This window comes from Delphinapterus leucas, chromosome 12 (assembly GCF_059928025.1).
Source record: "Delphinapterus leucas isolate spDelLeu-1000000601 "Yukka" chromosome 12, BTC_Dleu_Yukka2, whole genome shotgun sequence".
In the NCBI taxonomy this organism is placed as follows: Eukaryota; Metazoa; Chordata; class Mammalia; order Artiodactyla; family Monodontidae; genus Delphinapterus; species Delphinapterus leucas.
The window spans coordinates 45,266,639-45,283,973 of record NC_143140.1 but is presented as its reverse complement, the minus strand read 5'-3'; the positions used below and the strand labels follow the sequence as shown (position 1 = coordinate 45,283,973).

General features: G+C 38.2%; 1 protein-coding gene across 4 annotated transcripts in view; it reads left to right on the top strand.

The window, feature by feature from the left end:
• The first annotated feature begins 1,530 nt into the window (after positions 1-1,530).
• Positions 1,531-17,335, top strand: part of PDSS2 (decaprenyl diphosphate synthase subunit 2) — a 279,875-nt gene continuing 264,070 nt past the window's right edge. For 2 of the 4 annotated variants that reach the window (XM_022553618.3, XM_089921619.1), the window contains exon 1: positions 1,531-2,138. In XM_022553618.3, the coding sequence (XP_022409326.1) occupies positions 1,858-2,138 (281 nt within the window). In that variant the 5' untranslated portion in view covers positions 1,531-1,857. The remainder of the gene's footprint in view (positions 2,139-17,335) is intronic. The other 2 variants (XM_089921620.1, XM_022553615.2) reach the window with 2 other exon arrangements.

Below are 17,335 nucleotides of genomic sequence, written 5' to 3'. Positions count from 1 at the left end.
ACATTTATTTTCATCTAGAACAGACCTGAATTTTATTGCCGGGAGTGTGTTATCTCTTTCACAGGAATTGTTTTTGAACTTCGGCCTGCCTTATTTATTGGGCCAGACTGTTTTTAATACTTATGAGCATAATTCACTTTATCTAAAATGTACCCTTGAAAAGTTATGCCTAAACTGAATTTTTGGAAATAAAATTGGATTGTTAAATCACAAGGGAAATTTGCCATTCAAAGGGAGTCTGAGGCTAAACCTTTTTAGAGAAAGCATCTTTTGTGCAAAGTGAATAATTACTCCTTAATTTGCCCATTTTTAAGTCTGAATTTTTTTATGTAGTCCGAATCTAGTCCAGTATTAGGCATGATGCTAATTTTAAAAATATCAATCATGAATTTGAAAGGATTTTGAAAGTTAAAGAGAGTTTTACAAGCTATTTTTTTAGGGTGTAAAACTCGGTAATATATCTTTATTATTAACAAGGGTTTGTTAACACTTGTTTTGGGTGATGAGAAAGGGGGCAGGATGCTAGACATACATGATAAAGAATAGGTAGCATTACAGGACCACACTGACAACAATGAGAAGTGGTTGGTAACCTGTTACTTAGACAGTAATGTTGTAGCTAAGAACATGGACTCAGAAACCAGATTACCTGGGTTTACTTTCCTGCCTAGTGTGGCCTTAGGCAATTTACACGACTTGGCTGTGCCTCAGTTTCCTCATGTGAAACACGGAGAATACTAATATTATCTACTTAACGGGGTTGTTTTGAGTATTAAATGAACTAATACATGGGCTGTATGTAAGTGGAAGCACTAGAGTCAGTGGTAGTTTTGGATTCTCGACGATGAGCGGAGCTTCCTTCTAGAAGTGTCTCTCTGCACCCTTTCAGGGGGCACTGCTGGTTCTGCCTGAGCTGTACACATGGGAACTGAGGTTCAGTGAGGCGGCCAGAGACAAGGAATGAGGACACACCCTGGGGAAATAAAAAACAAAAAACACCCTTTCTGCGGGGCTACGCCACCTTTCCTAGGTTGGGAGCAGAGGTCACGAGCGCTCAGCCCCACGTCCGGATTCTGCCTCCCACCTCACTCCACATGAGCCGTGGCCCACAGCTCCTGAAGCCCCACAGTCCGAGAAGCGACCCTCACGCCAGTCCACCACCACTGCCAGGGCTTGGCGGCCGATGGCTTCCCAGAGAAGCTGGCGCCTCCGCCTGAGCCCCTCCTTCCGGAGGGCTGGGAGCCGCGAAAAGACCATTAGTAGACACCGACCCTCGTTCACGACACATATTTATGCGTGCCCACTCTGCGCTGGGCGCTGGGAATCCTACAACGATTCAGACTCGTCCCAGATTCAAGGGGCTGGGGCACCACTCGGGGCCCACAACCCGGTCTCTGTCACCCTCTGTCCTCGCAGGGACGAGAAAGTGGGAGGAGCTGATGTTTTCATCCTACCTCGCCTTCCGGGGTTCACCTCCAAAGCCCCGCCCCTCCGGGCCGTTCACGGCTGCGCCGTAAAGTAGGAAAAAATTCTTTGCCGCAGAGCAGCCCTCCTCCGTCTTTACGGCAAGCCGCGTTTGACGCTCACAATATGGCGCTCCCCACCAAGGCAGTGCTGTGGCTACTACCCTAGATGGCCGTGGGCAGCGCTGACTTGGGGCTGTTGTCTGTCTAACCCAGGCTGCAGAAAGCTGCAGTTAAAGTTCGTTTCTGGTCACGGCTCCAGAAACCCACCCTCCTCTGAGGGTCAAGAAGCGCTGCTTCCTTCTAGTTCCCGCAAGTTCCTCATCTGCTCCTAGCTTGTTTCCCGCGCCACCTCCGGACACCCTCAAGTCCCTGACACCCCCAGACTCAAACTATGAGCCTTCGGCAGCTGCTTTTGCGCTTGCCCTGTTATCTCGGGGCCTCGGGGCCCCGACGTGGCCCCCTCGACACCATCTCCTCGGTGGTCTCCTGGCGTGGTCAGTCCTCCAGGTCCCCGGCCCACTGGAACCAAGTGGTGTCAGAGGCGGAGAAGATCGTGGGCTACCCCACGTCCTTCATGAGCCTCCGCTGCCTGCTGAGCGACGAGCTCAGCAACATCGCTATGCAGGTGCGGAAGCTGGTGGGGACTCAGCACCCTCTGCTTACCACAGCCAGGTGAGCTACTCCCTCTCGCCCTGACACACTCGCACCCACTCGGGTCCTTTTTCCTGGCCTATACACCCTTTCCTCCCTCTTTGAGACTGCCTGCCTGCCCTTTTTACCTCTTCCTTTCCTCAGCCATCCTAGGCATTCGATGTTGTGTCTTCTCTGCTCTACTCACCTTAACTTACTAACTCTTTGCGGAGAAAGAATGAGAACACGTGCGCTTTTCGCGTTTTTGCTTCTTAACTACTGAAGGTGAAGTCACAGTGATTTGTGGAGAAATCGAGTAGGGATGTGGGTTTGAGTCGCTTCCTAGAAATAGTCTTTTAAAAGTGGGATAGGTTTATTTTTGGTTCCGCATTATTCGAGAGGTCACCTCTAAAAAGAATGGGGAGGGGGAGATAGGCCGAAAGTTAGTTACTTGCAACGTTTGTCTCAGGCTTGGAGTAGGAATTTATCTAGTCAGTAGTCATTTTCCTCTCGGGATTTTTGTCACTTATGCTGAACTACTACTGTGAAACCTGCCATTAGGACTTTAAGGACCACAACTTTTGGTTCCATTTTTAAAAACTCCAACTTTTTATTAAATAATTTCAAACATACTGAAAATTTGCAAGAATAAAAATAATACAAAGAACATAACTTTATAATCATATTCACCTATGGTATACAAACGTACGTATACTCTTCACATGTATATGTAAACAGAATACATACACACACACACACAGATATATTTTTCCTGAATCATTTCGGGGTACATTGCATATGTCGTGGTCCTTTACTCCCAAGTACTTCATTTCATAAGCATAGGGATATTCTTTACATAACTACATTAATCAACTTACTTTTAATATTGGTATCGTACTTTTATTTAATATACCATTGATAGTCCACTTTTGTTAATTGACCCAATAATGTTTTTTTTATAGCATTCTTTCCTCTTTAGTACAGGATCCAGCCTAAGATGAGGTATTACTTTAGTTGTCATGTCTCTTTAGTCTCCTTCAATTGAGAATATTTCCACAGTTCTTCACTTTTATGACTGGAGCATTGGTTCTCAAATGGTGCAGTCTGCCCACTAGGGAACATTTGGCAGTGTATGGAGATGTCGCAGCTGGGGCATGCTACTGGTGTTTAGTAGGTAGAGGCCAGGGATGTTGTTAAACACCCTACAATGCCCAGGACAGCCCCCTACAATGAAGTATTAGGTGCACCAAGATGTCAGTAGTACCAAGGCGGAGAAATCCTGGACAAAAATTATCTTTTTAAAAAATGTTTTCTTTAAAAAAAAAAAACAAAAAAACACTTTTGAAATAATTGGAGATTCACATGCAGTTGGAAGAAATAATGCAGAGAGAGCCAATGTACCCTTTATGCAGTTTCTCCCCCCAAGCAGGATATTGACACTGATACAGTCAAGATGCAGAACGTTTCCATCACTACAAGGATCCCTCACGTTGCCCTTTTATAGCCACCCTCACTTCCCTTGCTCATCCTCTTGCTTTAATTTTTTATGAGACACTTGCTATTTCTTTGTTACTAGTTACCAAATAGCAATAGTAGAGTGATTTTATTTCTTGGCATCATTCCCAGTTATCAGGAATGTCATTTTATGAGTAGGCTAAACTTGTCCTGAAGCTGGAATGTTAGTTCTCCAGAGATTCTAGATGATACACACTCAAAACACACATAGGTATGTATTTTAAAGCTTAATAATGAAACGAATGAGCTTACCACCCAATTGAAGAAGTGTAACTTTATCAATCCTATTGAACCTTCTCTCTTCACTGGTCCATCTCCCTGATCCCCACTATACTGAGTTTTGTGTTTATTTTTCCTTCAAAAATTACACGAGTGTTTCCTTAAATAGTAATGTGTATAATTTTGCTCATTTTTGAAATTTATAAATATACTAGTTTATTGCATGCAGTCCTTTATGACTTGCTTTTAAATTCGACATTGTTTCTGAGATTTATCCCTGTTATGTTTAACTATACTTCATTAGTTTTTCACTGGTGTGTAAAATCCTGCTGTGTGAATATACCACAGTCTTCTTTCGATCAGCATTTGGGTTGTTTGCATTTTTTGGTGCTATGAAAAGTGCTGCTGTGAATATGCAGCACGCGTCTCCTGGTGTACTTGTCTTGAGAGAATAAAGGCATGTGTGCACATGTGTTCAGCTTTAGGAGATAGTAAATTGTTTTCCGAAGTGGTTGTACCAGTGTACGTTCTCACTAGCGGTGTCTGAGTTCAGGTTACTCTCTGTTCTCACAACACACGAACCATGAAGTGTCTTAATTTTTGCTAATCAAATAGTGGGATTTTCTGTATGTGATGGGAATGGTAGTGTTAGTGGTGGAGGTTGTAGTAGTACAGCCAGCCCTCCGGGTCTGTAGGTTCCACAACCACAGATTGAACCAAGTGTGGATCGAAAATATGCAGGGGAAGAAAAATTTCAGAAAGTTCCAAAAAACAAAACTTGAATTTGCTGTGCACCAGCAACTATTTTTATAGCATTAACATTGTATTTACAACTATTTACATAGAATTTACATTGTATTAGGTATTGTAGGTAATCTAGAGATGATTTAAAGTATAGGGGAGGATGTGCCTTGGGTTATATGCAAATACTATGCCATTTTATATGAGGGACTTGAGCATCCTTGGATTTTCATATCCGTGGGGGTTCCTGGCTCCAATCCTCCTGGACTGTATATTACATTGTGCAGATGCATATTGTAGTCTCTGTAATAAAGTGTTGAAGTGAAAAGGGCAGAACTAGAAAGAGCCTTATTAATGTATGTATTCTGAGAATTGCAGTTCATGTACTTAAATGTCAGAGCATCATTTAGGGTCTTAGAGAAGATTCCTTCAAGGGCACCAGAGACACACTAGATGAAAGCTTGTAAGACTGATGGCTCTGAAACTTCCCTGACTGTATGTAGCCTACCCTGCCTGCGTAGTCCCATATTACAGTGAAAGAATTGAAGAGGAACAAAATAGTAAGTTTCAGCAATGTTGTAGTAACATATATATTTTGTAAGAAAAGGAGGAGCTAATCTGCATATAGTTTTATTACATTTATTTAAATTATTTAAACAGTCTAAACTCACAGGCAGCTAATGAACAAAAAACTTTTGGGGAGGGGGTCGTGCATATATCTGTTTTAGCAAAGAAGCAGGCATCTGATCCATAGGGTAGGCAGATTGTGGTTATTTTAAATTATAGCTAAAAAACATGGATTAAGCAGCTATATTGTTTCACGTACTGCACCTTACTTTGTTGAAATCTTGTGAGCAAAGCATTGATGATTAAGAGAGAGAGCCTTTCAGTATGCTATCCAAAGGACACAAATACCCCATAGAGTTAATATAGTTAGGACCATAGGAAATTGGATTTGGTAAATTCTTTTACTAGTTCCATTTTACATTTACTTAAATCAATATTCTAATCCCTTGGGTCATTTTACTTTTTGGGTAGATGTACATGGTATTGATATATTAGGGGTGAATCATATCTTATGGCCCTAAAATTTAGATGTATAGTGACATTTTTGGCAAACAGAAGGAGAAAAAAAGGAAATCACCATAATTCAGTATTCACTACCTTCTCTTTCTTTACCTAAGTTATCTCACCAAGAAAAAGGAAAAAAGCCTAGAAGTATACTTTTATAACAGTTTAATTGAGAAATGAGATTAAATTTAAAATCTTGAGATTTAGTGAGATAATGATCTTATTACTAGGAACAATGTAGCAATTAGCTAATTTTTTACTCTTGTTCTAGATGTTCTAGTTTCTCTGTGTTGTAAGTTCCAATTAGATAAATAATCCTTAATTCAATGTTTATTGAAGCTTATGGAGGAATATAAAGAATTCTAAAACATGGACCATGTCCTTTGAGAATAGACATTGTGTTGGACACAAATATATTTACAAATATCAAAAGGAGGTAAATGACTTTTTACTAATGAGTAGAGATATATTAGCTATTGCATTTAGAGATACTGAAGTGGCCTGGCGAAAGGTAAACCCTGTATGATATTACTTATATGTGGAATAAAATATAAAACAATCTAGTGAATATAACAAAAAAAGAAACAAATTCACAGGTACAGAGAACAATCTGGTGGTTACTAGTAAGGAGAGGGAAGGGGGAGGGGTAAGATAGGGGTAGGGGATTAAGAGGTACAAACTACTAAGTATAAAACAAATAAGCTACAAGAATATGTTGTATAACACAGGGAATATAGCCAATATTTTATAATAACTGTGAATGGGGTATAACCTTTAAAAATTGTGATTCACTATGTTATACACCTGAAACATACACTATTGTACATTAACTATACCTCAGTAACAAAAATAAAAAAACGAAAGTGGCTGGAATAGTAGAGAATCTTTCATGAAGAAACTGGGATGTGATTGGGTTAGATGGATAGAAATTACATGGGTAGTGTTTTAGAGTGGTGGTACTATATTACAATTTTTTTTCTTCTTGATTCTTTTTTCTTCTTTCTTAGGCTGTCATACCTCTACTAGGCATAGGGAAGACCTTAAAAGCAAGAATAAGCAGTACAGTAAAGTAAAATGAACAGCATGAATGGAGCTAGAATAGCTAAAACAATATTGAAAAAAAAAACAAGAAAGTGGGAGGAGTCATTCTACCTTATGTTAAGCCTAATATATATAGCTTAATTGATCAAGACAGTGTGGTATTGGCAGAGGAATAGACAGATTGAGGGAACAGAATAGAGAACTCAGAAATAGATCAACACAAATAATACCCAATTGATTTTTGACAAAGGTGCAAAAGCAATTCAATGGAGGGAGAATAGTCTTTTCAACAAATGATGCTTTTCAACAAATGATGCTTTTCAACAAATGCCAACAATTGGACAGTATAGGCAAGAAAATGAACCTTGACCTAAACCTCACACCATATTAAAAAAAAGGTCTATGTAAAATGGAATTAAATGTGAAATGTAAAGCTATAAAACTTAAGAAAACATAGGAGAACATTTTTGGGACCTAGGGCTAGGTAAACAGTTCTTAGACATGAAACCAAAAATACAGTTCATTAAAGAAAAAATATAATAATTGGACTTCATCAAAATTGAAAACTTTGCTCTGCAAAAAGACCTTGTAATAGGATGAAAAGATTAGCCACAGGAAGAAAACATTTGCAAATCACTATCTGAAGAAGGACTTGGATCCAGAATATGTAAAGAACTCTCTAAACTCAGTGGTAAGAGAACGAACAATACAATTAGGAAATGGGCAAAAAGAGCCTATAAAGATGGCAAGTAAGCATATGAAAAGTTGTTCAACATTATTAGCCATTAGAAAAATGTAAGTTAAAACCATGATGAGATACCACTACAAACCTATTAGAATGGCTAAAATAAAAAATACAATATGAAATCCTGGTGAGAAACTAGATTTCTCATACATTGCTGATGGGAATGTAAAAATGGTACAGCCACTCTGGAATACAGCGTGGCAATTTTTAATAAAATTAAACATACACTTAACATACAACCCAGCTATCACACTTGTGAGCATTTATCCCAGAGAAATAATAACTCATATCAAAACCTATCATGAATGCTTGTAGCAACCTTATTTGTAACAGCCAAAAACTGGAAACAACCCATATGTCATTCAAAAGTGAGTGGTTGAACAAACTGTGGTACAACCGTACAATGGAATACTACTCAACAATGAAAAGAAATGAACTATTAATGTGAATATACTTAACACTACCAAACTGTATACTTAAAAATAGCTAAGATGGTAAATTTTATGTGTATTTTACCACAACTAAGGAAAAAGTCAGTTTCAAAAGTATGATTCCATTTATACAACATTTTCAAAATGACAAAACTATAGCAATAGAGAACAGATTAGTGGCTACTAAGTCATAAACTGTGGGGAACAGGGAGGAGTGTAAATACAAAGGAGTATATTGTGGTGATGGAACAGTTTAGTATCGTGATTGTGATGGTAGGTACGTGAATCAATACATGGTATAAAGTTGTGTAGAACAGTATATACCTACACACAAACGAATACAGGTTTTTGAAAAGTGCTGAAAATGGAATAAGGTCTGTAGTTTTGTTAACAATAATATACCAATGTTAATTATTAGGTTTTGATATTGTACTACAGTTATATATTGGGGGAAGCTGGATGAAAGATACATAAGGACTTTTTATACAGTCAGTCCTTAACCACGAGTTCTGTGTCTGTGGATTCAGCCAACCATGGATTGAGAATATTTGGGGGAAAAAAATTCCCCAAAAGCAAAACTTGAATTTGCTGAGCCAGGCAACTATTTATATGTAACATTTACATTGTATTTACTACTATTTACTTGATATTTACATTGTATTAGGTATTGTAAGTAATCTAGAGATGATTTAAAGTATACTGGAGGGGGCTTCCCTCGGGGGCTTCCCTCGTGGGCTTCCCTCGTGGCACAGTGGTTAAGAATCCGCCCGCCAATGCAGGGGACATGGGTTCAAGCCCTGGTCCGGGAAGATCCCATGTGCTGAGGAGCAACTAAGCCTGTGTGCCACAACACTGAGCCTGCGCTCTAGAGCCCGTGAGCCACAACTACTGAAGGCCATGTGCCTAGAGCTCGTGCTCTGCAACAAGAGAGGCCACCGCAATGAGAAGCCCGCGCACCGCAGAAGAGTAGCCCCCACTCGCCGCAACTACAGAAAGCCCGTGTGCAGCAACGAAGACTCAATGCAGCCAAAAAAAAAAAAAAAAAAAAGTATACTGGGGCTTCCCTGGTGGCGCAGTGGTTGAGAGTCCGCCTGCCGATGCAGGGGGCGCAGGTTCGTGCCCCGGTCACGGAGGATCCCACGTGCCGCGGAGCGGCTGGGCCCGTGAGCCATGGCTGCTGAGCCTGCGCGTCCAGAGCCTGTGCTCCGCAACGGGAGAGGCCACGGCAGTGAGAGGCCCGCGTACCGCAAAAAAAAAAAAAAAAAATAGTATACTGGAGGATGCACATAGGTTATATGCAGATACTACGCCCTTTTATAAAAGGGACTTGAGCAACACAAATTTTGGTGTCCTCAGGGGGCCCTGTAACCAAATACCCCTGTGGATACCTAGGGAAGACTGTACTATTTTTGCATCTTTCTGTGAGTCTATAATTATTTCGTTATTTTGAAAAGCTAAAAGAAATCACTTTGAAAAGAGAGAGAATGAATGGATGGATGGATGGGTGAATGAACAAACAGTAAGTAAGCCTAGGAGACAGGAGGCTTGTATGTTCTAGTTTCATCTCTGTCGGTAGGTAACAGTGTGACCTTAGGCAAGTTATTCCATCTCTGGGCTGTAGTTTCCTAAGCAGTGAAGTAGAAAGTTTGACTAAATGATTTCCAAAAGTGTTGCCAATTCTGGACTAGTAGAAATTAGTGTTGTAACTGAACATAGCAGCTAAGGGAGCTATTGTCACTTCTCAGGCAGGGAATGAGCAGATTGAATGCAGTATGTATTAATAGTACAAATCTATCATCCTTTTCCTACTGTTTAAAAATCCTGAAAGCTCAGAAAAAATGTTTTCTTAGACTCATAAATCTGACCTGAACTGATGTGAGATCATTTATAGTCTTCTTTATCCCACTTAATGTGAATATTCTTGCATTTTGCTACAGAAATATTAATGTGTTTGATTACAGGGTGCTGCCCCAGATTTTTCTGGAGTGCTGGGTGAACTGCACCTTTCTTAAATCGAAAAATTTCAAATTCTGAAAGACGTTTGGTTTCAAGAACTTTGGATGAGGGATTGTGGACCTGTCCAAGCTAGACAGTGGTATTATATGTAGGATGATGTCAAAGTCCAGGTATGTGATGTGGATGGGTAGTGTGGGAGAGGTTGTGACAGTGCATCAATCCCCACTTTCTCCCAGTACAGCTTGAACCCTATGGGCCATTACTATCTTGCTAATTAAATGTAATTATCCATTTGTGCAAAATATATATTTTTATTTTTAGTCACTTAAATTTCTATAAATCAGTTTTATTTTTAAGTACTTTTAGCTTTTATAAATTCACTGCATGTACTATCTACTGTCAAGAACTTATGAGCTTTTAATAAACATATGGAGGACACTTAATTGTTTCAAAGATAATAACAATACTTTTTTTCATATAGAATTGGTTAAATTCTTGTTATTTAACATAGCTAAGTCCATTGAGCAATGTGGCTTTGTGTTCATTGATTACTCTTGACAGATTTGGCTCTTAGGATTAAATTTTTGTTTAAATATTCTGTCTTTTTACTTTTGCCTTGGAAAAACTGTGATCTCTATTTTAGATTTAGATAGATGGGATCAATTTGGTATGCATTTATTGGAGACAAATTATGACATTTAGTCTCTCTCTTAGAGGGTATTGATTCCTGGGTAGAGACTTTTTGTTCCTGACTGAGTTCACTAGTTACTTAGCTACCTAAAAAACCTTATTAGTCTTTTTCTGCATGGTATACTTCTTTAGAGCTCTTTGAATTTATTATTAGAAATTTAATTTTAGTCTCTCCCATGTTTATGAAAGACCCTTTCTAGATTCAGTTCTGTAATTACTGTACTGAAAGCCTACATTACTTATGAAGGACTTTTTCTTGGAAGACTTTGAGAAAATTATAAATTTTAATTCATTCCACAAATATTTGAGGTGCTCTGGGCATGGATATACAAATAAGAATAAGACATAGTTGCTGCCCTTCAGGAATTCGTGAGAGGCAGTATAGTGAGCATGAGCTCTGGAATCAGACTGTTTAGATGCATATCCTGACTCTACCACTGCCAAGGTATGGGATCTCAGGCAATTTACTTTACCTCTCTGTGCCTTAGTTTCCTCATTTGTAAAATGAGGATAATAGTACCCATATCTTAGGGTTTTATGAAGCGTAAATGGGCAAGTATAGGCGAAGTACTTAGAGGAGTACGTGGAACATAGAAAGTAGTCACATGTTAGCAGTTACCATTATTATTAGAAAGTCATTTTAGTGGGGAGACATGCAAATAGAGGATATTGAGATATATGCTGTAGTATGTGTGAACAATATGCTGTAGAGGCAGAGAAAGAGGAAAAAATCTCTCTCTAGAGAAAATTGAAGACTTCCAAAGTTAAGGTGATGTAAGAGTTGGGTCATGGTGGATGGGAAGAAAATGACCAAGGCAGGGAAAAATAAGCCACAAGGAGTTGCCTAGCAAAGTGTAAGGAAGTAGTAGTTTGGGGTATGCTGAACAAGGGATAGACGAGGCAAAAAGGATAGATTGGAAATGTCTGCTTCTGCTAAGCTAGAATAATATGCTGTAAACAAATAGAAAACTGGATAAAATATATATGAAACAACTATATTCTGCTTAGAGTACAGGGAGCACAGGATTGTGATCCCTGTGAGTGAGAAAACAAATGAGGTGAGAGCTGTGATCACTGACTTTCTGCTGAGAGGTACTTTCCAAATAGCAGCACAGAGAGGGGGAACTCGAGCAGAGGGTGCTGGCACTGCTGAGTTGAAGAGACGGATCAGATCTGGGGGAGGCTGAGGCAGCTGGAAATTGTGGGACAGAATGCAGAAGAGGAGAGAGCATGCACAGAAAGGCTTCAGAAATCTAAGGTGCCCACTTGAGTCTGTTATTGAAAACTAAGCAGCACACACATAGGATGCTTGGGCGCTATAAGCTGTACAACTGTCAGAGTTCTCCCAGAGCTGGGACACGTGCAGGTTCTGACTGGACAATGTGGAAAGAACTTGTTGAACAGCTGGGCACTCTAGAGTAGTGCCCAGAACTTTACCCAGAAAAGTTATGCCTTAGTAATGGGACCAGTGGTATTCTTAATTCCTACTTAACGTTAGCTCAGAGCTAGTAGGTAATAATCCTCAAGAGGATTGGGTATTTTCCTTTTGCCAACTCATCATTACCTGGGTAATGGCCAGAGATGCCTTCGGGAAAAAAATCTTCCAGAGGGATTTGGCCTCCTCTTCATTCAAGAACTGTGGGTCTTAGATTTGAGTGAGAGGCCAAGACTCTCCACTGTAGCGTCTCAGAGAGGTCTCTGTTCACTAGACCTGGAGTTGTTTGTTTTTGGTTATTTAAATCAAAACATCTTAGTGGGATGGATATTGATTTGAATTCTTGAATCTGACCAATTAAATATAGACAGGGATTTCTGCCTATCACAACGAAGCCTGAGATTACCTAATATTCCCAATATCCACCTTGCTGCCTGTGAGAGTCACCATGCCCACTTTGTTTCTGGCAGTTAACTGCTACCACCAGACCTAGCCTCCCCTGGGCTCCTCTCATTGCTTTTTGGGTTCAGGGAGTCCATTTCATTTGTATTCCCTCCCACCCAAATCTTTAGCCCTTTCTAGAAGCCACTAAAGTGATTAGTAATGATTGTGGTATGCTCCTCACCAATCTTTTTCTTGTGTCAAGAGTTAAGAGAGAATCTTGTCGGCCCAGTCAGGAGACCTGGTAAAAGCAGTGTGTTAAATAAATAAAAGTTTCATATAGTTTGAATAGAGAATAGTGGTGAGAGAATAGCATCTTTACCATAGGATTCCCTTGTTCCAAAGAACCGCCCCAGACGGTCAGAACCATTTTCATTACTGGGAATTGCAATTTAGTTTAAGTCAAGTACCATCACCTGTCATAGTAAATTAATGCCACTTTGAATAAGTTTTGTATTCAATTTGTAATTTTATTTATTTTAGTTGTTTAAGAACGATAACCATACAGTGTTTATAATTTTTATATTAATACATATTTAAATAACATTTTAATAAAAATCATTTAAGGCAATACTGGATGACTGAATTTTTACCCTTTAAAAATATTCCAAATGTTACTCAAGGTTGAGGAATACTGACTAGTCTGTGTTCTTAATTCTGGGCCCAGTTAATAAAGATAAGTTGGTTGTAGGTTCTTAAGTGCTATAATACTTAATTCTTTGTGGTTAGATTCTAATGAATTAGGATTCAGACATCCACATCTTTTCTCATATTGCTCATTACTGCTGTATTGCCAAATGCTTTTCATCAATATTGTATTCTATAATTGTTCCTTCTTTATTCTTCTATAGGATTCAGAATCTTCTTGTGTGTGTGTACGTGTTTTACACACCTTGGACGTTCTTTAGTTACCAAAATTTATCTGTGTTTGTGGTTTTAAGAGTTTAATGAATGTTTTCCCAAGAATAGCTACCCTAGAGTAGGTTTTAAAAATGGGTACTAGATGTTAACTATTCAGATAGTTGTTTCTGATTTAATACTTATCCGAAGTTCTAGATACAAATCTTTAGTTTATGGAGTGCAGCTGGATTTGCTTTTCTTCCTGTGACTCACCAAAGTCTTCTCAAAGCCTTTCATTTTTTTCTATTTTTGTGCACTGAAACTTCATTTTAACAGATATTTTAAAATAGCTTTAAAAATTGCCATTCTCTTGGAATCTCCTTGGAAGTTTATTTCATTTGCTCCAGAGATTTTTTTTTTAGCAAACTGAATTGGTTTTGTTTCCACAATTGTGAGGCTAGAGATACTTCTAGTGAATATTATATCATATTCTAAAAACCTAGCAGTAGTGTTTTGAATTTTTCAAGCATTGGTAATTTGCATGAGCATATTCTTTATAGTGTTTAATAATTACAGGGCTTTTTTTTTTTTTAGCTTCAGACTTTTCCTTTATTATTTTTCTTCTGTAAATACAAAGCACTGAGTTCCAAAGTAAAAAAATAAACAAAAGGCTACATTGAGAGTGATAATCCATACTCCAGAATATGGTTACATGTAAAACAAACATATAAAATACATATATATTATTCACATATAAAATAAGCATGATCACATATGTAATAAACTGATATTTTGTAGCTCTAATATCTACCTTCCAACTTTGTAATGCAATGAACTAAGAAAGTCCCACCAGGTGGGAATTGTCTCACTTCTAGTCTTGTCCAGACCATCACTTTCATTATCTTGGTTCTGTATGTGGACTGATCAGCACTTGATTCTTAATGACCTTCCATAGTATTCAGTCTCTGCATTGGCAGGGTTGCCTCCTTATACATTAAAATTCTTATACTAAATGTAGATAATTCTCAATGTATCTGTCTATAGTTTAAGGAAATAACGTGTTTACATCAGCTGTATTCTTTTTCTCTCTTGCTATCCTTGAATGGCATTTTACTCAGACATATTTCTTGAATGCCTATGCAGGGTAGTGTGCGAGCTAGTGGATGAATAAAATAGATATGGTTTTTGCACTTGTCACATTCACAACTCCTCCATAAATAAAGGCTCTGCTGGAACAGAAGGTACGTTGGTCTTCACGTTGGTGTTCTTCAATATGCCACCTTATAAATGCCTGTGAATCACTTGAGAAATGATCTCTCTCTGCATTGGTGTGTCTTTGCTTGTAGGGGGCTTGGGATGGGGAAATACTCCTCCCTTCCTAAGACAGTTTGCGTGGGACATTAATGAGATTCCTTTGGTTTGTTTGGGATAGGTGGTGGTTTATAGTTTAAATATTTCTTATGTGCCTATGTAGAATAGAGTTCCTCTTTCTTCTCTGAACTTAAAACACTGTTAATAAGTGGACTCCATAGAAAGGAAGATGACTTTTTGAAAAGCAGTTGATCCTTGAACGATGTAGGGGTTAGGAGTGCCCACCCTCCCCACAGTTGAAAAACCACGGATAATTTATAGTCCCTTTCTGTATATAGTATGTGGTTCTTTCGTATCTGTGTTTCTGCATCTGCTGATTCAACCAGCCAACTATTGTGTAGTACTGAAGTATTTACTATTGAAAAAAAGATCTGCGTATAAGTGGAACTGCATATAAGTGCAGTTCAAACCTGTGTTGCTCAAGAGTCAATGTACTATGTCCTAGGTTGTCAATTATATCTTGGCTCTCTCCTCTGTGCTGGAGTACAAATTACCAGGTGGAAGAAGGGTAGAGTAGGTCATTGAAATTCTTTTAAAGGAAAATAAAGCCCATTGTGCAACCACTAGACTATTAAAGTGTGTTCTTATTAAGAAAGGAGTATTTGAATAAAAATTCAACTTGTTTTTTTAAAAAGCCAAATTTTAAAAATTGAAGGTAAAATGGAAGAGTATCTTCAAAAATGTTCTGGAAGTTTCTAGTTGTATTATTCCAAATTGGTGATGTTAATATTTTAAAATAATAATACCTGCATGGTTTATTATTCTCCAGGGATACTCCGATCATTGGAGTTGTGCTATTTATTTATTAGTGTTGGAAATGAAGGAGAGGTACTGAGAGAGAAAATTCAAGAGTTGCTGAATTTTCCCTGAGGTTTCCAAGTTTGTGCATACATAATGGTTTTAGTCACTTATTCATTTTTCTTCCCACCCTTACTGCCAGTGTCTACTTTGTGTTTGTACAAATTTTTGTTTCTCAAGAAAAAATCTATTTCCCGACAGTATCATATTGTATCTCCAAACTTCTCTTAAAGCTTTTTCTTTTAATTTTCAGTATGCATAATTTCACTTTTCTTTTTTCACTGCCAATGTCTTAATAGAAATTTTAATACTCTCTTAGTTTTTCACTGTTCCAGTTCATTGTCCTAAAAAACATGGATTCGATCCCTGGTGAATTACAGGGCTTTGTGACAGGTGCTTTCTATATCTTAAATGGTTAAATATCACCAAATAGATGAAATTTATTTTATCCTCAATAAAAATGGTTTCACAAATCTTCATCAACATTTCTTTCTAACTTTAGGTTATTTCTTTTATGTTACTGGGTATTTAAAGGAGTGTCAGTTTCATAGGACTAATATTAACAAAGCTTTTATTTAAAAGCATTTTTATGTAGTTCTATTATTTTTAAATATTATTTATTTTTTCATGTACTTTTTATTCCATAGTACCCATGATTAAAAACAAGTATGACTATATGACAATAAAGTGTGCCTGGTATAATTTTATGAGTACATAGAAAGGAGCCCCAGAAATGAACATCTAGAGGTTAGTGGTCCTGGCCCCAGTATTTTAACCTAATTTTAAAAATACTTATGGATGTACCTGGGCAACTTAGAAAAAAAACTGGAATGGATCTTTTCCATCCTTGATAACTTTATTGCATAGGATATGTTAAAAAAATAATTTCTTGATATTGAATGTATGTTAGAATAATTTGTTCATTTGTGAAATGGTCAGGGTGATGTTTCTTGCCCCATAAGAGGGCAGTCTTGGGAGCTTGATGGTTTGATTTCCCTCCAAATTATATTGAGTTTCTGATTATCTACATGTCGGTTTTCCAGTGAAGAATTTCTTTTAAATTCCGGGTCGATATTATCCTGCCACCTGTTTGCTGCTTCTACCACTTTTATTTAATAGTGGGTTGGGGAACGCATACAGATTTTAACTTGGAATTCCAACTAATTTTAGTTTAACTTAATTACAGTGAAAGCATAATATTCTATGAGGAGCACCGCGAGGGAGGGAGGCAGTACTGGCTGAGGTTGTAGAGAAGAACATGGGCTTGTGAGCTAACCAGTACCCGAACTTGAATTCCAACACTGCTGTTTCCTAGCTGTGTGAACTACAGAATTTTTTGAGCCTTGTTACCTCATCTGTAAAAGAGATGAGATTGTTATTATTCTTGTTTTCACAGGATTGTAATGAGAATTACATGAGACAACACTGTAAAATGTTTAGCTCAAGTGCTCAATAAACATAGCTGCTGTTAGCTATTGTTTGTGCCCAATAATCCTTTCTCTGTGATATTAGGTTATTGTTGTTGTTGTTGTTTTCCTTTGCCTAAGTTGCTTGAAGGATAGTTTTAGGAACCCAGAGAAATAATACAGATGAAAATGATTTGAAAGGTATACTGCACTGTACAAATATAAGGTGGAAGTGGAGTATTATGACTGTTGTTATTAGAAACAGCAGTTGAAGCTATGTAGTATAGTGGAAAGAACATAGTATTGGAAGCAGATTGACCTGTTGAGACCTGGCTTATGTCATTTACCAGCTGCTGTTGGACAAGTTGACTACTCAGAGCTTCAGTTTTCTCATCATTGAAAATGAGAATAATAATAGCTATCTTGTGGAATAATAATACCTATCCTGTTGTGAGGCTTGAATGAAAGGCTTAGAGGACAACATAGTTTTCTTTCCCTGTTTCTAAGTGGAGAATAGGAAACGTCCCTGGCAAAAACAA